General features: G+C 40.7%; 1 protein-coding gene and 1 long non-coding RNA gene across 2 annotated transcripts in view; one reads left to right on the forward strand and one right to left on the reverse strand.

Moving 5' to 3' along the window:
* snrkb (SNF related kinase b) overlaps positions 1-16,893 on the reverse strand; it is a 29,394-nt gene extending 12,501 nt beyond the window's left edge. Inside the window, exons 1-4 of the mRNA XM_088997494.1 lie at positions 16,173-16,893; positions 12,346-12,514; positions 8,219-8,536; positions 7,408-7,802 (exon numbers count right to left, since the gene is read on the reverse strand). Of these exons, the coding sequence (XP_088853620.1) occupies positions 7,408-7,802; positions 8,219-8,439 (616 nt within the window). The 5' untranslated portion in view covers positions 8,440-8,536; positions 12,346-12,514; positions 16,173-16,893. The remainder of the gene's footprint in view (positions 1-7,407; positions 7,803-8,218; positions 8,537-12,345; positions 12,515-16,172) is intronic.
* Positions 16,894-18,633: 1,740 nt separating this feature from the next.
* LOC148898339 (uncharacterized) lies at positions 18,634-22,559 on the forward strand. Its single transcript, XR_016114988.1, has 3 exons — positions 18,634-18,676; positions 19,110-20,723; positions 20,858-22,559. It is a non-coding gene; the product is annotated as an uncharacterized LOC148898339 (long non-coding RNA).
* Positions 22,560-27,093: the final 4,534 nt, after the last annotated feature.

The following is a 27,093-nucleotide window of genomic DNA, read 5'->3' on the forward strand; positions in this document are numbered from 1 at the left end:
ATCGCAGGGATAATACTAGTGGGCCTCAATCGGCAGTACATTTGCACCTAAAAGCTAGCAACCACTCATTTGACGACAATGAGGTTAAAATCTTAGCGAAAGAACATAGATGGTTTGAAAGGGGGGTAAAAGAGGCGATTCTTATAAAACAACAAAATCCTTCATTAAACCGGTCTGGTGGTGTGAGGTTCAATTTGGATCGTTCATACAATAGCCTGCTCAGGCAAAACAGGTTAGGCAACTTTCGCAATGCTGATGAGGGTCGTTATGCTGATGAGGTGATACCGGGGGGAGTGGGGGTAATAGGCCAATCGTTAGTCAGGAATGTAGGAACAATCAGTGGGGCCAAAGGGGGGGTCCCGCGCCCCCCCCAACCTGAGAGTAGGGACCTATCATAGCTGTGTCCGGCGCCACCAGGTCTGGACATTAGGGATATATAAATGGGGCCGATACGACCAGTCAGACTTTAGTTCGCTGACGAAGCCTCTTGGATAGGAGGCGAAACGTCCGAAACCTTCACTTTTGTACAGATGACGGCTGAAGAAACCTTCTCATCGATAACATGACAAAACAATACACAGAGGACAAACATAATGAAGAAAGTTGATTGAACACAAAGGCTCACATCCACAAGGGGATGAATATCTTTGAAATCTTGCTTGTGAGTATTAAACTTTGCTTGCAATATTATCTCCATTTCATAAGGGCTGTGTGGAGCTCACAAAGTCCCTGTTCTGTTTGAGTGCGTTGTCAAATGCCAATGAATGTCAGGCAGAATGAGAAATAAGATTTTTTTAAGGAAAATTGGATGCTTTTAAATGTGCCTTACATTGCGTAAATATGCTTATCGTGGCCATTTATAATTGAGAATACAACAAATATTCATGTTCATTTTGTAATTCTTTTCTTTTCATGAGGGTCACGCGTTGGAGCCTATCCCAGCTGTTTTCTGGCAGAAGGCGGGGTACACCCTGAACTGCCAATTGCAGAGAACACAGAGACGAACAACCATCTGTGCTCACTCACTGAAGGACAATTTAACACACTAAATTGTTCAATTAACCTGCCGCGCATGTTTTTATGTTATGTGGCAGGAAATTGGAGCACTGGATGTAAGCATGGGGAGAACATGCAAACTCCACACAGGAAGGCCAAACGAAGCACTGTGAACCAGGCGTGCTAACTAGTGGACCACCATGCTGCCTCAAGAAAATGGATAGTACCAATGTACTTGGCAAAAAGTGTTGGCAAAAAGTGTTGCCTCATACGAGGTATAGAGCAACTGGCTCATAAAAGCCACCATTAAAGCAGACCTTCAACACAAAGTTGCAAAATTTGCAACTCGAGATAACCTTGATGACCCTAGAAGCCCTTGGAGCTAGAATTACAAGGCTATGACAGAGCTACATTTCTTGGGATTTCTTGAGAGTGACTGCTGTCTCAAAACAAACTGAATGAGAGTGTGTGTGTTGGGTCAGACTGTGTTGATACAAACAGTGAAGCAGCACAATGCATGATCTAAAAACAGATAAAAGGTCTCTTATCTGGTAAATTCTAAAAAAAAAGAAATATAGTTTACGGCAGTTTCTCATGTGTGATTCCATGTTACATCATGCCCAAGAGCAGCAAAACGAGTTATGTCAGATTGGCGAGATGAAACTAAAGCAACAAAAATTATGGCAACTACTACCCTTTACAATTATACAAGAGAAACTAAATAAGGACAAAAATGTGTTTTTTTTGGGTCCATTTTGTCAACTTTTTGGTTTTGAGATACACTTTGTAAAATGCAGTTGGCATTAAAGGACAACCAACGTCTCCGGACAACTTGTGTCGATAATTTGTAAAATGGCTTCAAATGACTTCTACTGAGCGTATTTTACAAAGATTCCACCGCATAGAGCTATATTTTACGTTTTAAGACTCGGGCTGATCATTCCGGAAGTCTTGTTTTTGAGTTGGTGACGAGTCCGTACGTGACGTCACTGAAGGAATGCCCCTGACCGAAAAAAAAAAGACACATTGTAGCAGTCCTTCCATCACGTCAATGTATTTTGCTGTACTTGTTTGGTCTGAAATCTTCGTGTTGCACCAAAAAGCCGCCAGAAGAGCCAGGACCAAGCTCCATGCAAGGAATTTATCAGCCCGTGAGCTTGGACGCCATTTTCTGCCTCTTTTTGGGTGATACATTTCCCCCCCATGTTGCCTCAAAATGTTGCCCCCCCCCCATGTTGCCTCAAAATGGCACTGAATAAATCTTTAATCGATTGCAAACATGTATGCTTTCATCTTCAGAACTATTTGAATCATATTCATAACTGGATGTGTAACAACCCCTGACATTTGCGGCACCAAACCCTGACATTTGCATCACTTTGTAATTTTAACATGTTTTTGCGCTATAAAAAGGACTATTTCCTGTTGAAATTTTGAATTTGATATTGATTGCAGTTTTTAAATTAAGATGATTTTTGCTATCTAAAACTTTCCTTATTTTTATATATACTGTACGATTTTTTTTCTCAGTTGTTCGGGTATTAAAAATTCTTTCTGTTTCAGTCTCCTCATATTCTGTTTTCAGTTTCAGCCAAGAACTTTTATTTCAATGCTTCTTGAGTTCACAAACTTTTTTCACTCAATGTATGTCATTTAACACATTTGATATTTTACATTATCACTTTATTTTTGTTGAGAGATTTTCATACTCATATTCCTAACGGACAACAGCGAAATGAAAATTCAAAGGCCTCTACTACTAAAAACCCTTTTGGGGCAATACTTACTCGGTAGACAGAACATTCACAGGTATTATGCAACTGGAAGAGATGTTGATCTTTGTCAATGACACAAGACCTCGTTCACGAAATTGTGTCTTGTGTTCAACATAACGACCTGTTTTCCACAATGCTCATATGCAGGGACAAAGATGGCTTGGGCTAAAAAAATCCAACCTTTTCTGTTGCCAAAGAGTCAAGCTAACTACTCGACCCTTTGCTATTACAAGCGCATGCGATGTTTAAAGGACAACCGACGTCACTTTTTTGTTTTTTAACTGACATCAGAAAAACGTTTTATAGCATCTAAAATACCCAAAACACGCAGTATGATATTTTAGTGAAATGCAAAACACCAATAAAAATGACTAAAAGTGTCCAAAATCTGCAAAAAATTGAGCTGCGAATTGGGCATTTTCAGAAAGTCCCGCCCCCAGTTAGTGACATCACGCCAAGACGTCTTGCATTGCTTGAGAATAAAAACAATGGCTTCAGATTCAGAGAATATGCTTTCTTGTTACACCTCCAGTTATGAATATGATTCAAATAGTTCTGAAGAGGAAAGCATACATGTTTGCAATCGATTAAAGAATGTATTTGTGCCATTTTGAGGCAACATTGGGGGGAAATCTCTCACCCAAAAAAAGAGGCACAAAATGGCGACCTCCTGTGGCCACCTCCGTTTCCACATGCTGATAAATTCCTTATATGGCGCTTGGACGCCCTCTTCTGTCCTTCTGGCGGCTTTTGGTGCAACGCAAGGTCCCCAGACCAAACAAGTACAGAAAAATACATTGACGTGATGGAAGGACCACTACAATGCGTCTTTTTTTACGGTCAGGAGCGGTCCTTTAGTGACGTCACGTACGGCCTCGTCACAAACTCAAAAACAAGACTTCCTGGATATTCAGCGCCAGTCTTAAAACGTAAAATATAGCTATATGCGGTGGAATCTTTGTAAAATTTGCTCAGTCGAAGTCATTTGAAGCCATTTTACAAATTATGGACACAACTTGTCCGGAGACGTTGGTTGTCCTTTAAACACAACACACATGACAGAACATTGAGGTGGTGAAATACAAGCTCAGAAATGAATAGAAAACCTCATAATATGTCCATAATAGCCGTTTCTTGAGTGGTCATTTCAGAGGATATCACTCATAGAGCTCTCTGTTGGAATGTCTTGCCATGAGCTTTCAGGCATGTTTCGATACAAGGGATGGCAGTAGAATGTCATGTAATGAAGTCACCATTGTTTTTTTTGTGTTGTTTCATCAGTTATGGAGGATTTTTAGAGGCAATCGATGTGCTCATTATGTTTTCTGAAGATACATCAGGATTTCACAACAACGGAAACTGTCACAAAATGCTTTACAGAACATTCAAAGATGGCAGTCACTTGTCACATTGCAACTCCAAGCGGCTGAATGCTTTTCCATTGACGCAACATCTGATATAGCTGCAATTATACTGACAGAACACGTTAAACAACCTGCACGTGGCCACGTTTCAAAAAAAGGAACACAAGATGAGCAGTGACAACACTGAAATAAAATGGATGGACAAAATATTAAAATGAAATATCAGCGAGTTGGCTTCAGCTGACTTTTGCTGCAATTGATTTGAATGAGGCTAACCTCCACATGACTACATTGGTTGCTGACGGTGAGCAATTATTTTGCTATGTTTTTAGCTTCAGTGTACTTCCATCTTTTCCATTGTATTTGCATTTTTTATTAGGGGTTTATATGTGATGTGTAATAATTACTTACACCGGCGGGATGATTATCAGGTCAATAATTATTATGCATCAGTAGTTATTCAAGCATTTCAGAGTGCTGGTGGATGATAAGATCTGGAGCATCATCGGATTTGCTTGGTGCTTTTTACTTTTATTTAAATTATTTGAGTACCAAAAGGGTCAGACTTCAACCAGGGGTGTTCAAGATAATAGCATGAGAGATAATTGTATTTTATTTATTGTATTCTATTTATAATTGCATTTTATTTATGATTGTATCTATGCTTGTCTGTGAATGTAGAGTGTCCTTGAGAGCTTTGAAAGGCGCTTGAAATAAAATGTATTATTATTATTATAATTATAATTATTATTATTATTATTATTATTATTATTATTATTATTATTATTTATTATTATTATTAAGAACAATCTACTCGGGAAGCAAAATCACGCTTGAAGTTGTGTACCAATAGTTAGTACATCAAAGTTAAATTAGGATGCATGCACAGGTTCACTTAATTTTTGGCACTTACTGTAAGACTATGAAAAAAAACAGACACAGGTTTATGACACAAATCACCATTGTGCTTTGCAGATAGTATTGATTTTATCAGTTCATCTGAAAAACATCTCAGTATTTCCAAGTTACCGAGTCATTTATTTTTACACCTGCCAGACAGTAACATGTTATTGGGGGAAAACAAGGCCTGTATTTTATAAGTTTCAAAAATAGCTGTCTGTTTCCATTTTCAGAATATGAGTCGTTGATGGTGTCGTGGTTTACTTGCCTGACAGGTAACATGGTTGCAGTTTCCCAAAAGTGAAAGTGAGAGTGAGGTGAATGTGAATAATTATCTGTCTTCATATGTGCCCAGAAGTTTATCTTATGCCTGAATTGAGATGGAATCATTTATGGCTGCCCGTGATAAGCAGAAAAGAAAATTACTTTAGAAAGCCAAATAATGCAATTACTGTCATTAACTTCAGATTATGTCTGACCTCACGTTTAAATATATCTCCTTAACAAAAATGTTTTCTTTTTTCCGCTATACTCTTTGGTATTTGACTCAGCATGATTCCGACTTGAGCTTGGTTTCACTCCATGGTTTCCTATGTATGATACCTGTCCATGTTAAGCGCTTTGTTGCATCTTCCGCCGTTGTTAAAGCGCTATATAAATTAATATGTATTGTATGTATTGTATTGGATATATTTTTTCACCTATCGCATTCACGACAATATCCTTGATCTGCAAATTAATGTACATGTTGACAGTAAATAGAACTTTCTGATCTGAAGTACACATATTTTGGGACATCTCTGGGAGTCAACGAATGTACATCAAAGCTTGAGAACACACACCTTCACATACAAAGGACAGGCACAATTGGCAGATTTGGACGAGAACCCCGCTTAAGGCTTATGGCAAATAACATCATGCATGAACTGTCCCCAAAAATGGATGATTACCACAAAATATTCCCACAAGCTGATAAATACAAAGAAGAATTACTGCAGTGTTTGGTTTCAATGCAGGAAGTGCCCTTTTGGTTGGCTTGCTTGGACTGACCCAGATACGCAGACTAATCCTTTGCACACACACACACACACACACACACACACACACACACACACACACACACACACACACACACACACACACACACACACACACACACACACACACACACACACACACACACACACAAGGCCATTCACAAAGTACATATTACACATAACCATACAAGCAGATGAATGTGAAAGGACAAATCGTACAGGCACTCCCGATTTAGGACACGAGACAGAGAAGGAACACGCCAACATTGGGTCAAGAGAGCTCGAGAAAACACTTGTCCAGGCACAGTGACAGAAAGGAGGTGTGACATGTTCATGTTAACAGAAAAAAAAGAAAGTGAAACTCCTCATGATTCTTGACCAGCGCATCCCTCAAATGTGCTCTATCTTGCTGCTGTACAACATTCACAGAATAGTGGCACACACAATTCTACTTTTTCCTAAGTAGGCAGTGTCAGTGATTTTTCAGTTCTTTGTTAAAAACAAATAGATAAAAGGAAGAAAAGTTGTGATAGCCAAAAAAACCCAAAATGATCCAAAATTTCACTGGATTAACTGGTTCAAAGTCCACCTTGATGTGGGACGAGTCTTTGAGTCAGTATAAGAGACAGAGCTCATCAGTGCAGTGCACTAACATGAGGCATTCTACGCATAGCATAAAAAAATACAACTGTTAGCACTATTAAATTGTCCGTCTACATCTATTGCTGCTCCGTTTGTGTTCAAACCATTGCTGAAAGGGTTAGAGCAGGGGTGGGCAATCCCAGTACTGGAGAGCCTCTATTCTGCGTGTTTTCAACTCTCACGGTTGTAATAACACCTGATTCAAATGTGCAGATTCAATATCAGGCTTCTGCAGAGCTTGCTGATGATTTGATCATTAGAATCTGGTGTGTTGCAACAGGGAGCTATGAAAAACATGCAGGATTGTGACCTTCCATGACTGGGATTGCCCACCCCTGGGTTAGAGCATCTCAATCTAAATGTTATTTATTATAATAATACATTTTATTTCTAAGCACCTTTTCAAAACTGTCAAGGACACTTTACAGTCACGGGATAAGAACAGTTATTCGGTGTTGCTTGAAGCTCGCAGTCTCAAATGCTATGTGGTTGTTTTAAATACAGAACATGATACGTTTGGATAGGTTTAGTTTGTCACTAAACCTCAAGTAGGAGTGGAAATAAACAACTTGAAAACGACTGCTAATTGAGAAGTGAGTTGAGCCACTCTCACCATGCAATGCTTGTATCTGAAGTCACAATTTTGTGTAACACCCAAAAACATAATAGTAAGAGTCTTGTTAAGAGTCTTACCCACAGCTGGAGCATCATACTCTTCTCCCAGAAGAATCTCTGGTGCAGAATACGCCAAGGACCCGCAGCTGGTGGCCAACATGGTCCCAGGTTTGAATAAGTTACTGAAGCCAAAGTCTGTCAGTTTCACTGCCCCCTGCTGTGGAAAGAATACCACATTCTCTGGCTTCAGGTCTCGGTGCACCACATGGAGCTCGTGGCAGTACGCCACAGCGCGCACAATCTGGGCAAAATGGCGTTTGGCAGTGCCCTCGGCAACGCCTGTCTCGTGGCGCAGGATGTAGTCGTAGAGGTCGCCCCCCTCTGCCAGCTCCATGACCAGGTAAAGGGTGGTGGGTGTGTCAATGACCTCATAGAGGCGGACCACGTTAGGATGTTGCACCCGCCTCATACATCTGAAAAGAATACATTGGGTTCATCTCATGTTTCTTAATTGCAAGGTTCCGAGCTCCTCAAAACATTGAATCGAACCCGGAACTTATTCTCATACTGTCATATGAAGGGGCATTTGAATCACCTTAAACGCACATTGAGGGTCAAATGCATTTGGCCACGTCAAGAAAACTAAAAACCCTTTTATGGTTTGTAAAAAATTCTACTCCAACCATAAAGTATAGGCGGCATATCTCCATGTGTAACGAGTCGCCGTAAATGTGCACAGCATGCATTGGTAGTGGAGGGGTTGGGGTGGGAACACTTGGTACAGACCAATTGTGCTTTGCATCTGCAAAGTGGTGAAATGGAACAGTGGATTGTTGACTTTAATTTAATCCCACTAGAAACACCAGGTTCAGATACAAGTCTGCCATACCTGACTTCCTGTAAGAGGTGGCTTGTCGCCATGACATCGAGTTTGGTCTTGTCAATCATCTTAATAGCAACCAGCTGCCCAGTTTTGACATGTCGAGCAAGTTTCACCACTGCATAGTGACCTCTTCCCAAGGTCCGACCCACATGGTACAGTCCGCTGAGATTCAAGCGGTCTGATTTTAAATGTTCATCTTGGGCTGAGATGTTCTCGCCACATTCCATGTTGACATCAAAGAGTGTTTCAATGGATACAGGACCTTGGAGGTTTTGGTAAGCGGGGCTCGTTGGGCAACAATCGTCCTTACTGCGAGGGGGTTGCCTAGCAGGGAAAAAAATGACACTGACATGAAAAATATTGTTTCCAGATTGTATATATTTTGCATTAAAACCCAGTACATTTAAGGGACAACCGACACCATTTTTTTGTTTCCTGACATCAGAAAAACGTTTTATAGCACCTAAAATACCCAAAACATGCAGGCTGATATTTTTAGTCGAATGAAAAACACCAATAAAAATGACTTAAAAGTGTCCAAAAACAACTTCAAAATGAAACCAGAAATGGCCAGTTTCCGAGGTCCCGCCCCCTTGTTCGTGACGTCACGCCAGGACGTCTTGCATTGCTCCAGAATTAAAACAATGGCTTCAGAGAGTTCAGATTCGGAGAAGATGCTTTCTTGTTACTCATCCAGTTAATATGACTCAAATAGTTCTGAAGAGGAAAGCAAAAATGTTTGCAATCGATTAAAGGAGTCCTCCCATATCAATACCAGGCGTCAATGACAGCAATGTAGCACACAGAAAATGCACAAGATGGCGGCCAAGCTCCGTTGGAAATGGGCTGATTTGTCTGCTGGGAATTTGTGTCAACTAGTATCAAATAATAGTCTTGGTGCAACACACAACGATTCACCATCGCATTATTTATGTGTTTTCTTTCTAACTTCGCCATCAACACGGATCAACACGAATTTTTCAGACCAAACAAAGTACCCAAAATGCATTGTGTGTCGCTTTCTCGGTCAGGGGCATCAGTGTCGTGACGTGACGTTAGGAATTGTCACCAACCCAAAAACAAGACTTCCTCAATATTCAGCGTGAGTCTTAAAACGTAAAATATAACTATATGCGGTGGAATCTTTGTAAAATATGCTCAGTAGAAGTCATTTGAAGTCTCATCTCATCTCATTTTCCGTACCGCTTATTCCTCATTAGGGTCGCGGGGGTTGCTGGAGCCTATCTCAGCTGTCTTCGGGCACAAGGTAGGGGACACCCTGAATTGGTTGCCAGCCAATCGCAGGGCACACAAAGACATACAACAGTCACACTCACACCTAGGGACAATTTGGAGTGGTCAATATGCCTGCCATGCATGTTTTTGGAGTGTGGGAGGAAACCGGAGGACCCGGAGAAGACCCGCGCGGGTCCGGGGAGAACATGCAAGCTCCACGCAGGGAGGCCGGACCGGGACGCGAACCGGCGACCTATGCACTGTGAAGCCGTGTGCTAACCACTCGACTACCGGGCCGCCCCCTATATATATACAGTAAAGTCTCGTTATATCGATATTCAAGGGAGTCCGAAAAAATATCGATATAACCGGGACTATCGATATATCCGATATCGATATAACGAGACTTTACTGTATATATATATATATATATATATATATATATATATATGACTATCGATATATCCGATATCGATATAACGAGACTTTACTGTATATATATATATATATATATATATATATTATAGAGTAAAGTCTCGTTATATCGATATCGGATATATCGATGGTACTGGTAATATACTATTTTTTTTTTTTATACATCTGAAGAAGTTGAGGTGTGATATGTATATTTATATGTATAAATATATATATATTTATATATATAAAATAAATAAATATATATATATATATATATATATATATATATATATATATATATATATATATATATATATATATATATATATATATATATATATATATATATATATATATATATATATATATTTATATGTATAAATATATATATATATTCATCATGTATACATATTTCTTTTTCATTTGTTTGTATAATTGTTGTAATATGACTTTAGTAGTGACGTGCGGTGAGGTTCATGGCTGGTGAGGCACTGACGTCATCAAAGTCACTCAGTTACAAACATGAACTCTATAGAGTAGCTTATTCACCATTTGATTGGCAACAGTTAACGTGTTTTGTTTAAAATGTCATGTCAGCATTCTTCATATAAACTGTAGCATGGAAAAAAAGAATTAAAAAAACGTCATTATCGTGTTACCTTTACTTATAAATGAAGTCCATGCGCCGCTCCTTCTGAAGAAAGGCATCTATACCTTCTTTGTAGAAGCCTTCCTTATCTTTCTTCAGTTTTAAAAGTCTCTATTTCTTTCAATTTAGATATGTAATCCTCCATTCTGAAAATAAGGCCAAACAACACGAAAAAATGACTGGATGGTTGCACTTAACTTGCTAACTGTTTACTGTAGTTTGCTGTCACTAATTCTATTATTCTGCAGCCGAGGAGGCGCAAGAAGAATCTCTGTAACCACCAGCACCCCCTGTCATGAGGCAGGAGAAATGTGTGCCTCACCTATGCACAGTTTTGATAAAAATAAAATAAAATAGACACTGTCGTACAGTGTTTATAATCTAAAGTGACGATACATTATATACACCAGTTAAACTGTAGAAATTTAGTTCATATACTAAAAGCTTTTGAACACTTTAATCGCGATATGCAGGACAGCAATGCGGTCTCACTGCAGTGCAAGCCAGCACAGTTAGCATCGGCATTGCGCAATCCATGGTGAGGCTCAGCCGGCTGCTGCCTCACCGCTCGTCTCTACTTAGTATTTGAACGGTAAATGTGAAAATTCAGCGATTTTGAAAAAAAATCCAAAAATGGTGAAGTTAAATGGAAAAGAACGATAAAGTAAAAATCACTAAATAAATATAACTGTTTATTTTGTCATTTGATATAACTTTAAATAAATTAATATAACTGTTTAATTTATTTTTTCATTTGATATTTCCATGATGACAGTTGAGGCACAGCCTCCCCTGCCTCCCCTGACTGTACGTCACTGGACTTTAGCCACAATTGTTTGACAGCATTTTGCAAATGTGTTATCGTAAACGATTAAACTTGTCTAAGAGTCGCAGTGTTTACATAAGTTAAGAACTGCAAATGAGTTATGGGTTTACAGTACCGTACAGTATTATCATTTATACGATTTCTTGGTTCATTTGCTTTTATTTTAGCATGAAGCTAACTCATCAGAAACAAATATTTACAGTATACAGTATATTTGGCACGTGGGGTTATGCTTATTGTAATCCAAATGAATGTTTTCCTTGAGTTTGTTATAACATACACAAGAATAGGCCTCTGACATAAACAACAACATATTATATCGTCATTGCATTTTATGTAGTTTTTAAAATCGTTCAGTTCATGTAGTAAACACGTATGACTATAGAGTCCAACGTTTTCCATTGTCTCACGTGGAATGAGGGAAGAGCGTTGGACAATCTCAAATTACACTCACCCTGCACAAATGGCGCGCCTGATCAATATTGAAAGAGGAAACCTTAATGCATGACAGCCAGAGAGTGCGAGTGCGGACTCCTTACGTTCGTTTGACCAGAAATGTGGCGTTTACGCGAATGATGTCACCATCTGATCTTCCCAAGGGTACTGGGCGCATTTGACATCACCATCCGTCATTCTGTTCAACGCATCGCTCTTTCTCACGCAACCCTCTCATCATCCCGCTCCATCCTCATCACTAGAACCTCACAATCCGACAGCCTCGCCGTTGTTTACATGCGGACAGAGCTGAGTACGGGCTAAACGAAGGCCTCGCAGTCTTAACAGGCGCAGTATTAATTGCGTCCGGTGATGGTGTCGACGAGGGAGATGCCAAGTGTGTTTTCGCGGCCAGCTGTTCGTTCACTTGGCCAGCTGCAGTGCCGACTTGGCATATCGGCCATCCTGCAGGCTGGCTGGCTGGCTGGCTGCCATTCCGTCTGACCAACGAACACTGCGCGAGCAAAGGACGCGGCGGCACAAATGCCTTGACGAGGTCGTCAAACTTACCGTAGCCGCGAACATCTTGCGACGGGGGTCCGACTCGATGTCAACCGCCCAATTTAAAAATAAACGACATCGTCGACAACGGCTCCCCAGTTTTCTTCTTTCAGATCCATATTTTCTCCGCGTGCTCACTCTCCTCCTTCACTGGAATGGAGAGCCAATGTGAGGGAGGCTGAGGGGGAATAGGGAGGGGAGAGAGAGAGAGAGAGAGAGAGAGAGAGAGAGAGAGAGAGAGAGAGAGAGAGAGAGAGAGAGAGAGAGAGAGAGAGAGAGAGAGAGAGAGAGAGAGAGAGAGAGAGAGAGAGAGAGAGAGAGAGAGAGACAGAGAATAGCAGAGAATAACAGGGAGAATAAAAAAAACGAATAAAAAAAGACAATTATTTCATCAAATGAGGTTCCATATTACTTCTACAGGCCATTCTTCATTCACATTGAGTTTGTTTTATATGCAACTATTACAAGTTCATTCAAAAACAAACGATTGTGCATATTTTCTGTACAAATACCAGTGACGTGAAGTCAGAGGTGGCAGGTGAGGCGGTGCCTCACCTGTCATCATGAAAATATCAAATGACAAAGTAAATTAAACAGTTATATGTGTAACGGAGTTGTGCGCTTAGATTATTAAATTATGAAGGAAGTGACGCAACGGCGCAGTGTGGCACTATGTCCCGCCCATAGTTTCCAGAACAATCTCGAGGAGATTCAGGTTAATCACAAGACGAAACCCATGCGACTTCACCCATCCCTTCTGCCATACTGTGTTGCAGAAATAAAAGAAATAAAAAGACACATCCACGCGTCTCGTCTTCATTAATACGGCAGCATCGTGGAGATGAAGACAGTCACTGTTGTGACACCCGTCACATATGTATTTAGTGATTTGTACTTTAACGTTCTTTTCCATTTAACTTCACCATTTTTGGATTTTTTTTTTTTCAAAATCGCTGAATTTTCACATTTACCGTTCAAAAACTAAGTGGAGACGAGCGGTGAGGCAGCACCCGGCTGAACCTCACCGTGGATTGCGCAATCACGATGCTAACTGTGCTGGCTTGCTCTGCAGTGAGACCGCATTGCTGTCCCTCTGCATATCACTATTAAAGTGTTCAAAAGCTTTTAGTATATGAACTAAATTTCTACCGTTTAGCTGGTATATATAATGTACAGTCACTACATTATAAACACTGTACTACACTGTGTTTATTTTATTTTATTTTTATCAAAACTGTGTGCATAGGTGAGGCACACAGTTCTCCTGCCTCATGACAGGGGGTGTAAGGGGTTAGAAACGACCTCTGTTATTGTATGTTAGTCGATTAGACTACCAAGTCAGGAGAGGGCGCTACGCGCCTGTGAATGGAACAGAGGAAGGCGATGTAGGCTCAGCTCACGCATGCGCAGTTGTCATAAATGCCGTTGTGTGAAGCTGATTAACACGGTTGTCTCATGTCGTCTTTCCTCGTCGTTCACAGGTATTCAAAATAATAAGTGTTAGACATTCTCAAGATGTTAAAGTAATTGGGGACTTATTGGGCGATGCTAGATATGAAACCTTGTTTGTGGCTTTGATGAATATTTTGTGGCTTTGATGAATTTGGATTTTTGGATGTCAATTGTAGTTCCCAGTACAACACACACGAGCGGGCAGACGCGCATAAGCATGTGCGAATGTGGAGGATATATACAATGTATAGATGTTGAATGTATAGATCTACACATGAATGTATTCTGATATTGAAATTGCTGAATTGATGTTTTGATGAGTGGTCATAAATGCCGTTGTGTGAAGCTGATTAACACGGTTGTCTCATGTCGTCTTTCCTCGTCGTTCACAGTGCTACCTGCCTGTGAAGCGTTTGAACCGACTCAGGCATCCCCTAGGCTTGAGGCCGGTTACAGGGGCGCTGGTGATTACAGATTTTTTTTGCGCCTCCTCGTCTGCAGAATAATAGAATTAGTGACAGCAAGCTAGTCAACAGTTAGCAAGTTAAGTGCGACCATCCAGTCATTTTTTCGTGTTGCTTGGCCTTGTTTTCAGAATGGAGGATTACATATCTAAATTGAAAGTATTTTCTAAACTGAACTTTCAGTCAAAGCAGGAGATAATAATTAAAGGAAGACCAACACCAGACTGTAAAGCTCACAAATGGTGAGGGATGAATGTAAATATCCTGGACAGCTTCTCAGCTTTTTGGCCAAGAAGGATATCATTGAAACTATTCCTGAGGCGACAAAATTGCTCCAGCGCGTGCTCACTGTTCCAGCTACTACAGCATCAGTGGAGCGGTCATTCTCAGCACAAAAGACTAAAAACATACAGTCGGAACAGGACTGATCAAGGACGACTTTCTTCACTGGCAGTGATCTCCATTGAGACAGACTTGGACTTCATTTACATGTATAAGTAAAGGTAACACGATAGTAAAGTTTTTTTTATTCTTTTTTTCTATATTACAGTTTGTATACAGTATATAAAGAATGCTGACATGGTATTTTAAACAAAACACGTGAACTGTTGCCAATCAAATGGTGAATAAGCTACTTTGTGGAGTCCATATTTTTGTAAATCTGACTGTGATGACGTCAGTGCCTCACCAGCCATGAACCTCACCGCACGTCACTGACAAATACATGCATGTGCAGGAAGTGAAGCATCACACATTCTGTGCTCCCAGCTACCACGCGTGAGTATCCTAATCTATCGATCCATCCATCCATCCATTTTCTAATCTCCTTATTCTCACAAGGGTCGCGGGCATGCCGGAGACTATCCCACTATCCAAGCATGCCCGCGGGGGAGAGCCAGAACTGGTTACCAGCCTTTCGCATGATACACAGAGACAAATAACCATTTCCTCTCACAATTGGTACAATTTCTCGTGTTCTATTAACCTGCCGCACATGTTTTTGGAATATGAAAGCAAACTGGGGTACCCAGAGAAAACACATGCAGGGATGGGGCGAGAATGCAAAATTCACACAGGGAGGCCGGAGCGGGATTTGAACTCACGACCTCTGCACTGTCAGGCGGATGTGCCAACAAGTCTACCGCGCTGCTCATTAATACATGAATCGTAGTCTGAAAATGTTAAAATAAAATTGGCATTGTAACACTTCTGTGAAGACATCAACAATGTCTGCTTTGGCAGCACACATGGCATTTTATTTATTATTTTATTGTTATTATTTTATTTTTATGACATTAATTCATAATATTAATTAATTAACATAATGATTAATTATTAATATTAATGCATAATAAGTGTTTTATTATTATTATTATTATTGTTATTATGTTATTATTTTCTTGTTTAATTGGCTTCAACCTTTTTCAAGGAATCACGTTATTGATTTTCACTCGTGATGTTCATCAACCTGCTACTACGCACGTAAATCTTACAGGTAAACGGATTTTCTGCGCTCCACACAATGACAGTCCTTGACATGTTTTGCACTCTCGTAGCCATCTTATCAAGGACGATGAACAAATGCTCAAATAACTGAAGCCATTTTAGCATTAGATATGCTCTATCTCATGAAGATTCCGGTACGCTCTATCAAAGTCAAAGTCAAAGTCAAAGTCAGCTTTATTGTAAAATATGCTAATATGTATGACATACAGCACAGATGAAATTACTGTCCTCTCGGACCCAGCATGCAAGGCACTTATTACTAATTACTTTAACAAACATAATAAACATGAAAACGCCAATTTGCCGGGAGAGGGGAGCCGCTGCGTGTTCACGCGCCGCCATCTTGGGAAAAACAAAAATAACAAATATGACAACACAAAGACACAGTCATTCATTCTTCAGGACTTGCTGTACCCTCTTTGTGATGACATGAAGCAGTTCTAGTTGAAAGAGGAGAGGATCAAAGCATCCATGTCAGCAGTGGATCAGGGACGTCATGGTGGAATTTGTACGTCTACTACAAGCTAAATGTTGAAAGCAAACACGAAGCTGTAGCATCCATTGACGAAAAGACATTGTCTCACATCTCCTGTCCCACATAAATCTGCTTCAATTCCAAGCCGCGACAGTTCCACATACGCATCGGCGCTCTGCGCTGACGCTGCTTTCTTCTTATCGCGGGCTCCTCAAGCCATGCATCCATCCAACCGCAGACTGTCGAACCGCACTGACCTTTCCGCTGAACAAAGCGGGGCTGTGAAGATGCTGCCCATTACAGGCGCAAAAAAGCACAATGGCTCCAGAGCTGTCCGGCGATGGCAGTCAAATGGCTCCGACATTCCTCCCATTCAAAAACAGTACTGGCATATTCATGCTGCCAAAAGGCGCAACCGCTCAGCACAGTCTCCTCCTTGATGATTGTCGTGGCCAAAAATGCTGAAAAACAATCTGTATCCGTTCCACGTGACGCACAACAACATAAAGTGACAAAAGAAAACACAATAACAAGACAAAAACAACAAAAAAGCAAGGCTCGTGAGAGCACTTGCTGATGGCTGCCTACTCAGGCGCCATCTTGGAAAAAAAAAAAATGTCCAGCGATGGCAGTCGAATGGCACCGACATTCCTCCCATTCAAAAACAGTACTGGCATAGTCATGCTGCCGAAAAGGCGCAACCTTTAATCAAGCAAAAGTTGTCCTATCCAGTCGGACAACTTTGTCATACTGGTGGAGGAAGGTCATGATAATAGCGTGGCAAAAATGCACGAAATGAAGATTGCATGGTACTCATACTACGAATGACAATGCTAAATCCTATAAATTACATCTTCATTTTAACCAAGAGGCTACTAAAATGTGCCATATGCCTACGAGCTCATTCACTGCCAGAAATGTGCCAAAATGTGACCACTCCAGTGCCAGGGTTTTTGTCATTTTCACTCAAATTACAGGACGCACACAATATTGAGTTTTAGGACTACATAAACATTCAATTCAGCGTAAGAAACCTTAGACTTAAAAGAGTTAATTCCTAAATTATATGGGTCTGTTGTTGTCTGAGCTTGAAATGGGGGCAGCTGAACAAAATACAATACAATACATACATATTGATTTATATGTAGCGACAAAAGGATACTCCCCCGTCGTGGAAGGGAAAGAACATTGCCAGAGGTGTGACCAGCACTTTATCGGCAGCCTCTGCAAGAAAATCCAAAATCCAAACAAATTCGGGAATGGCGCTCCACATCACACTTTTCAAATACCGGATAAATTCGGGAATGGCAGCGAATGAGCTACTTAGGCGTTCAGCACACATTTTGTCACAATTTATTCTATACTTATATGATGAAAGTGGCACGAGTGGTGGACAAAACGTTAGATATAAGTAGAAAAAAATATTCTGTGACTGTAAAGTGTCCTTGAGAGTTTTAAAATGAGCTTATAAATATTATTATAACATATCTGTCAACCTGTTTTTGCCGTACAAAGTACGTTTGTTATGCATTTTAAGACGTGTACGACGAAAAACGCAAATTTGTCAATTATGGGTACCATCCGGTATACACCGACTATCACGAAACGGCAAATCAATCAAGTCAAACGATTTCGCCTCGGTATTGTTTTTTTCATTGCAAAAAAAAGCGAGCAGTTTGATGCTACTGTGCGCATGCATCTGCCGCCTGGGGATTTCCCATTGCATCATTCCGATCACACGTGAACAAAGCCAAAGTCAGGACGATACGAGGGATTGATACAAGCTTCGAAGAAAGGTGTTTAATATACGTATTGTGTTGCTTGCAAAAAAAAGACATGAAAGTAGCGGTCTACGATATGGTGTACGATTATTTTGTATTTTGTAAGGGAAAATACGACATTTTCTAAGGGCATGGATCCGTGGAGGTTGACAGGTATGTGATAAGTACTCTTATAGTTGCTATATTATATCTTCCCAGTAAGGGTAGAAGGACATACTAGTTCAAAGAAATTATACTGGATACCAAGGATCTTGAATAAACACTCAAAATGATTTCCATAAGAGTGAGAGAGAGAGAGCAGAGAGAAATAGTGTGTGTGTGTGTGTGTGTGTGTGTGTGTGTGTGTGTGTGTGTGTGTGTGTGTGTGTGTGTGTGTGTGTGTGTGTGTGTGTGTGTGTGTGAGAGAGAGAGAGAGAGAGAGAGAGAGAGAGAGAGAGAGAGAGAGAGAGAGAGAGAGAGAGAGAGAGAGAGAGAGAGAGAGAGAGAGAGAGAGAGAGAGAGAGCCCTTGCTTCCACCCTGGTGACGTCAATGCATTCCGTCTCGCTTCCACAGGCTCAATGGAGCGATTATATAACGCGTATCTGTGTTTTCGCTCCAAATAGCAAAACAGGACACGGACCCGAATTGAGCCACATTTCTCTCGTAAAGCCTGACACTGCAGGTAGATTAAAGGATTTCGGACAAGTGTTTCCAAGTGCTTCCATTTATATCCCGAACTTGTTGGAAATTTGGAAACTTTAAGTAAAGAAAAAAAAATCTATTTGTCATTAAACTTCTTCTGTTCATTTCTCCACGTTGACTTCTCATATTGTTTAGTTTTTAGACTTATACTGTCATACACAAGAATCAATCACTGTGTGGACTGCATCGGTCATTGAACGTCACTTTTTTGTTTTTTAACTGACATCAGAATGCATGAATTGTCTTTACTTTACATGCAAAATACATTGACGTGATGGAAGGACCGCTACAATGCGTCTTTTTTTACGGTCAGGGGCGGTCCTTTAGTGACGTCACGTACGGACTAGTTGTCTTACAAATTATTGACACAACTTGTCCGGAGACGTCGGTTGTCCTTTACATTTTTTTTTCAGAACCTGCAAACTCCACACAGGGAGGCCGGACCGGGACGCGAACCGGCGACCTCTGCACTGTGAAGCCGCTGTGCTAACCACTCGACTACCGGGCCGCCAATACATTGCCATCTCTATCCTTAATCACCCGTACCTGCTGCAGGTCCTTACCATCTTTGTCTCTCTGTCTCGCCAGCCTGTAAAGATCAGTCTCGCCTTCCTTGTTGTCCAGCCTTGCATACAAGTCATCATAAGCCTCTTGTTTGGCCTTTGCCACCTTTACTTTAACCGTGCGCTGCATCTTCTTGTACTGCTGTCTACTCTCATCCGTCCTCTCAGTGTCCCACTTCTTCTTTGCTAACTTCTTTCTCTGTATACACTCCTGCACCTCCCCATTGCACCAACAAGTCTCCTTATCTACCTTTCTTCCACTCGATACACCAAGTACGTTCCGACATGTGTCTCTAATTATGTTCGCTGTAGTTTACCAGTCATCTGGAAGGACCTCTTGCCCACCCAGTGCTTGCCTTACCTCCTTCCGAAATGTCATGCAACACTCTTCCTTTTTCAACTAACACCATTTTGTCCTCACTTCAGCCTTTGGTTTCTTCATCTTCCTCACTGCCAGCGTCATCCGACACACCACCAACCTATGCTGTCTGGCTACACTCTCCCCAACCACTACTTTGCAGTCACTGTTATCCATTAGATGGCGCCGTTGACACAAAATGTAGTCTACCTGTGCACGTCTTCCCCCACTCTTATAGGTCACCCCATGTTCCCGTCTCTTCTGACAGAAAGTATTCACAAGAGCCATTTCATTCTCTTAGCAAAGTCGATCACCATCTGTCCTTCAACGCTGCTCATCTGGAGTCTAAACCTGCCCATCACCTCCTCATCATCTTTGTTTCCTGCGCCAACATGTCCATTGAGGTCTCCACCAATCTCACTTCTCGGGATGTTCTGTATGACTTCATCAAAGTCCAACCAAAATTTATCCTTCTCCGCCAGATCACATCCAACTTGTGGGGCATACCCACAAACAACATTGAAGATCACGCCTTCAATTTGTAGCTTCAGATTCATCATTCTATCTGATACTCTTTTTACTTCTAAGACATTGCGAACAAACTCCTCTTTTAAGATAACCCCAACTCAATTTCTCTTAATTTTCTACACTTTCTACTTATTCTAATTCTGCTGACTCTTTTTAGTTTTTAATATTTTTGTGTTGAATTTGTCAAGAAATCCTACTTATTATTATTCACGAATGAAGGGTTTATTGACTCATGTTGCAGGTCTGTGTAGACAGAAACAATGCAGGGTGCATGTGTTCAAGATCCTTGGTCCATTTGTTTGGGGGTGATACCCCGATAACCAGTTTACAGTGGCTGCTTGTGTAAACTTCTTCCACACTTTGGATATAAACTGGGGACCACTGTTAGAAACAATGTCCGTCGAGAGAGCGTGAAGTTGAAACACCTGACATGATGGATGAGCAGCTCAGTGGTGTCTAAAAACGTGACCAGGGAGGCCAGGGAGGCCAAAACACAGTGACGTGCGGTGAGGTTCATGGCTGGTGAGGCACTGACGTCATCAAGACGTCACCGCTCGTCTCTACTTCGTATTTGAACGGTAAATGTGAAAATTCAGCGATTTTGAAAAAAATCCTAAAACGGTGAAGTTAAATGGACAAGAACTTTAAAGTACAAATCACAAAATACATCTAACTGTTTAATTATTTTTTTCATTTGATATTTCCATGACAGCTTTCCATGATGACAGGTGAGGCACTGCCTCACCTGCCTCCACTGACTGCACGTCACTGCCAAAACATTTGGCCAGTCAGTCGACCACAGTGAGAGGTGAGGCCAGGGATGAGACGATAAAGGAAATGGCCAAAATAACCCTCAGAGGAGGTCGGCGAGTCAAAAAGTACTGCCCGTGCAGGCCACATTAAAGTCCTTGACACCCCCCCCCCCTCCTCTTATTGGGTCACTAGAATTGTTGATTTATCAAAAACAAAGTCCTGGATGACACTCGACTTTCAATGAAATGACTCAAGTCATTCTCTGCAATAATTTGGACCGAAGTTCTGCAGGGGACAAACAGATGATGAGCTAAGCAACCCTCAGGACTGGCATGTCGTTTACCGCCTGTGTGATCTGCTGTTCGATCCCCATTCAGATTTGGAGATTTGGATTTCAGATCCAGGATAGAGCATGAGGCTTTTGATTTCATTCCCCTTTGCAGGAAGTGAAATTGAAGCGGGTGAATAACAGAGCCCATTATGCCTGTCGTGAGTGCGGCCGTTTTGATGAGCGAATGTACGATAGGTACTTGAGGCCGGTGTACAATTTTATTTTATTTTATTTCAGAATGATGCCAACGTCACCAATTCTGTTCAATGCCTGTCATTTTCCATATTTTCATTTCTTATCAATGAAATAACTACGCAAGGGCTGCAAAAGACTGTCTTCAAAGAACACATGACAAAAATTGTCAATTTCTATTTGTCATAAATGTGTATTTTGTGTATTCAAAAACTCAACAGGGATATCGTTTCTCGATGTATGTCATTATTTTCAAATTGATGATGTGCTCGCACTTAAAAATATATTTCATTCGGTATGAGACAAACATATTTGACGATTGTAAAAACCCATTTCTACCTTAGTGCTATGAGAAATGCTATTCTGCAGACGACTTCACATCTTATTAGGTGCCAAGGTATTGGAGGAAAAAAAGTAGTACTAAACAAAGTTACAGCTCAGAAGAAAGGTTTTGTTTTTAATGGTCTCTATATCTATATATTTTTTGTTTCGAAAATTTTACCCTGCAGTGATAGTTACTTCGCTGTTGGTCGATGGACAATATGATGAATCCGAACCTGATCATCTTACCACTTTTAGTTGGCCACAACAACAGGCTCCATCAACCACGCGGTGGCGGTAGAGACTAAATGCTTCAGCGTCGCAGATCTTCTCGCTCGCCTGGAGTGTTTTGAAGCATTTGGTAGAGTTTAGATTAATAATGTATTATAATGCATTGACGGTGTTTATGTAATGTTTTATTAACACTTGAAAAGCATGTATGTTATTACAGAATCAATCGATTGCATGCAGCACATCATCAGCAAATTTAATCTGCTCATAAATTTTACATTGTGTAATTGTTAAACAACTTAAAATAGTGGTGGAAATGAAAACGATAGCTTTATTTGCAAATATTTTTGTGTTTATTTCAACACTATAACCGTTTTCTAAAACGTGTGGATTAAAAAAAAACATGTTCTCCAGATGATATTGTCACATTTTATTGTCCTTGTTTTTTACTGCTTTGTTACACCCATTGATACTTTTGTCATGCTTTACTACAACATAGTACAATGCAACTATCCTAAAAAAAGAGAAATCAGTACGGTATTTCAAGTTGAGTGCATTGTTGTTTTCTACATTCAAGCTATCAGAAAACACGAGCCTGACCAAATGAAACCAAAAATTAATTCATGTCACAATAAATCCTCATTTGCTTTAAAAACTGTACTGTGTGTGTGCATGTGTGTGTGTGTGATTTTTCTATTGCTTCTCCTTGATTAGTTTTATCCAAATAACTTTGATATATATATATATCATCTCATCGAGGGTTGCTGGAGCCTATCTCAGCTGTCTTCGGGCATGAAGCGGGGGATACCCTGAATTGGTTGCCAGCCAATCGCAGGGCACACAAAGACATACAACAGCCACTCTCACACTCACACCTAGGGACAATTTGGAGTGGTCAATCTGCCTGCCATGCATGTTTTTGGAGTGTGGGAGGAAACCGGAGGACCCGGAGAAAACCCACGCCGGTCCGGGGAGAGCATGCAAACTCCACACAGGGAGGCCGGACCGGGATGCGAACCGGCGACCTCTGCACTGTGAAGCCGGTGTGCTAACCACTCGACTACCGGTTCGATATATATATATATATATATATATATATATATATATATATATATATATATTATTTAAACACCGAAAATACACTGTCTGTAAGATAAGAATCTGTTTAAAAATATGTGTTTTATTTAGATTAGTCCTCTTATTGTGCTTCAAGTTGTGAAAAATGGGGCAGGCAACTTTTCAGAGTTGTCTGCCCGGGTGTCATCTAACTTTTTGTGAGTTTCAGACACTGATTATAGTTAAGAAAACCCTTGACGGTGCAACAGAGTTTGATGCTCGTTCATCAGAATCAGAATCAGAATCAGAATCATCTTTATTGCCAAGTATGTAGAACACGCAAGGAATTTGTTTCCGGTAGAACACGCTGCACTAGTATCGTTGTCAAAAAAAAAAACTGCTAAGTGGCACTATACAGTTCCATTTTGGCTACTGTTGATGTTCTGTTCATGTTATAAAGGGTAAAATGTCTGATGTTAAAATATGCTTTCTCAAACTGACAGAAGAAAATTTGGATTCTCACGTGCGTAATGGGGCAGAGTCCAATCTGTTTGTAATCTTTCTTTTTTTGTAAAATCTTCCCTCAATTGGGAAATTGGATGTGAAAGTGACCAAAGTCACATTTAACACTGAGCAGCTACCTGGCTTCAAAGAGCCTGAGCACTGAAACTGGCCCGAGATGAAACAGTGAAGCTCATGCATAAACACACACAAAGGAGCGAGAGATGGGAGATAGAGGCCTCGTCCGACAGCTGAGATATAGCACAAAGTCCCTGGGGAGTTTCAGGGGAATTCCACGGAGGGAATTGGACATGTCTGATTTACACTAACACTTTGGCTAAACTTGCGATAAAGTTCACAAAAGAAACATTGCTGGATCTGTCTTGATCCGTCTTACCCTCCATCGGTCTCTTTCCCGGTCTGTTACTTTCCCCGCAATATTTGCAAATGTTAGATTAGCATTGTGAAACTGAGTGCGGTAAATTTATGACGCTATAGGACATTAAAAAAAAAGCAAGGACGAAGACGGGAGAGAAGAGGAAGAAACACAAGGGGAGTGAAAGAGAGTTGAGAGACACTGAAAGAAAACATGTTCATTTTTTATCAGGACTTTTCACCCAACGGAGATTCGAGGAATGCAACAAAGAATCTGGCCAGAGATAAAGAGAGGAAAGTGGTTGGTACTGTACTGTACTATATATGCGTGTGCGATAATGTATCTGACGTTATTTTTCAGGGAGGGGGGAATCAGGAGAGTCACAGATATTAATAACTCACTGGACACTTTATTAGGTACACATAAACAGCTCACTGAGCTCCATTTAGAGCTGCATAAAACAAAACTAAAAAATAGACAGATAATACTGTTATTGATGGACACTGGCAGAGTTATTAGGAATCTTGCAATGGTTGTTTACTGTGGTGGAGCTGCAACTGCATCAGATTTTGTTTTTTTCACGATACATTAATAAGGGGCAAATATAACATAGAGCACCAGTATGAACCAATGAACTTCAAAAGCATGGTGAGCGTTTTTCAAATATAACGCTTGGTGGTACTTGAAATGATTGAATATTTGACACGGCAAATCTATCGAATCAGGTGTGGTGTCCAGTTAGTGTGAATGAGATCGCAAAAAGAAACTCAAGGTTAAGGTTTGTTGTCTCATTGGTGGCATTTGACAGAGCAGTTAAGCAGTTTGTGTTTGTATGTGCACGTTAGTTTATGTGCGTGAAGACAAGTTGACGACAACGATTGCATGACTCGCAAATACAGAATGACTTAAACCTGAATAAATAAGGCCACCTCAGACATACTGCAGTGGTGTTTACAAGCCAATGGAAAACATTTACACAGAAATCAACTATATGAGTATAATATTTCACTGGTATTGATTTTTATAGCTTAATTGTTATTACATGTCAAGGAAGAAACAAAAATAGTTCCAGGATACATTCAAAGGCAGAACACCCCCACGAAAAGAGTCACATGTTTCCCTCATGGAAATCTCAGTTCCCATGGCAAAGTAGATTATTTACATCTTAACCAAGTCCTGGTCACAGAGCCAGTGTGACCCAACAGACATTTGAGAACATGCAGTGTGTAAAACAAAGGCCAAGACCATGAATATTTACACCCCGTACACACACACACACACACACACACACACACACACACACACACACACACACACACACACACACACACACACACACACACACACACACACACACACACACACACACACACACTCACGCACACGCACACACACACACAAGAGACTTGGGCAAATGTATTGTTGCCTGAAGATAGTTGATTTAAAAAAAAATCAAAATGTTTACATCACAAAAATGACGAGAGACCTCACTATAATGTTTGTTTACATTGTGCGACCCAGGTAAAAAGAGGTTGTCTGCAAATTGGCCATGACATTTCAGCTGTTTTTATTTTCTGCACCTCTTTGATTATTTTGTTTTTTTTGAATGGCATTGAAAAAGGAAATATATCTCCCTTCTTCTCCCTTAAAAATCGTTCCAGTGATACAATCCTTGAAATCAAAATAAATATGTAGTTGAAGAGGGGCTATTTACAACAACTCCGATGACATGTATACTGAGGGGCATACATTTCTTGTGTCTGATCCGAACCTTTGATATCATTTGTGAGGAGGTTATTCATCCAACCATTTTCTGGATGGAGCCCCATTAGGTGAGGGACACCCTAAATTGGTTGCCACCCAATCACAGGGCAACCAGAGACACACAACCAGTCATTCTCACACCCACACCTTGGGACTATTTGGAGTGTTCAATCAACATTGTCCTCAAATGGTGAGTATAGTGTTGCTTTTTTGATTGTTGCTGCGCCGATGACCATTTTGTGTTTGGGAGCCTTTTACTGAGCGAGTTGCTTGTTCTGTAGCCACAAGGGGACATAAGTCTTCTTGTGCCGGTCCCAAGCGCGGATAAATACAGAGGGTTGTGTCAGGAAGGGCATCCGACATAAAAGCTTGGCCAAAACAAACATGATTGATGCACTGATTCGCTGTGGTGACCCTTTGAAGGGAAAAGCCGATTGGAAAAGAAGAAGAATCAGCCTGCCATGCATGTTTTCTTGGAATGTGGGAGGAAACCGGAGTACCCGGAGGAAAACCACAGAGGCCCGGGGAGAACATGCAAACGCCACACAAGGAGGCCGGATCAGGTCTTGAACTCTCGACCTGTGCACAGTAAATTGGCCGTGCTAACCACTCGACTATCGGGACGCCTGGAATAGTAACTGGAATTGTGACCAAATACTTGAGGGAGAGTTACCACAGAATATTTTGGATGTGACCATTTTGTGCCATTTTGTCATGCTAAAATACATCACTCACACACACCCACGCGCACACGCACATGCACAAACAAACGCACACACACACAAAACATTTGCTTTGATTTAGACTTCAATTGATTTTCTAAGCAATTGAACTGGTCCATTAGAAATCAATTGGATGATTTAGCCAAAGAAAAATTCTGCCAAAATGTGAGATCGACATTTTGATAACTATTGATTAGATGATGCAAACTGTTGGCATATATTTCATTTATTTCTTTGCAGTGCATTTTTTCCCCGCAATCATTCCATCGCTTTTAATGCTCTTGTGTGAAAGTGTCGCTCACAAGCTTTTTTGGTGAAACTTGATTAACTCATTCACTGCTATTCACGAATATATTCGGGAATTGAAAATAGGACGTAGAGCGCCACTGCTTGGGTGCCGATAAGGCACTGCCTCTGGCAAATGCCTCTGGCAATGTTGTTTAATTTCCACAAGGGGAAGCCCTTCCCTTCTTTTCCATGTTAGCTCTTTGTTCCAGCTTCAACTGTTGTTAAAGTACTATATAAACGTATTGCATTGTATTTTGAACAGCCCCCCTCATTTCAAGCTCATATAACTCCAGATGCATATAATTTTGGAATTACAGTGAGACCTCAATTTACAAACACCTTATCTTACAAACTTTTCGTCTTACAAACGTCAAATTTATAAAAATGAAACCTTATAATAAGCACTATTTTCA

Source organism: Hippocampus bargibanti, linkage group LG05 (genome assembly GCF_051943395.1).
Source record: "Hippocampus bargibanti isolate YZ-2025 linkage group LG05, ASM5194339v1, whole genome shotgun sequence".
NCBI classification, from domain to species: Eukaryota; Metazoa; Chordata; class Actinopteri; order Syngnathiformes; family Syngnathidae; genus Hippocampus; species Hippocampus bargibanti.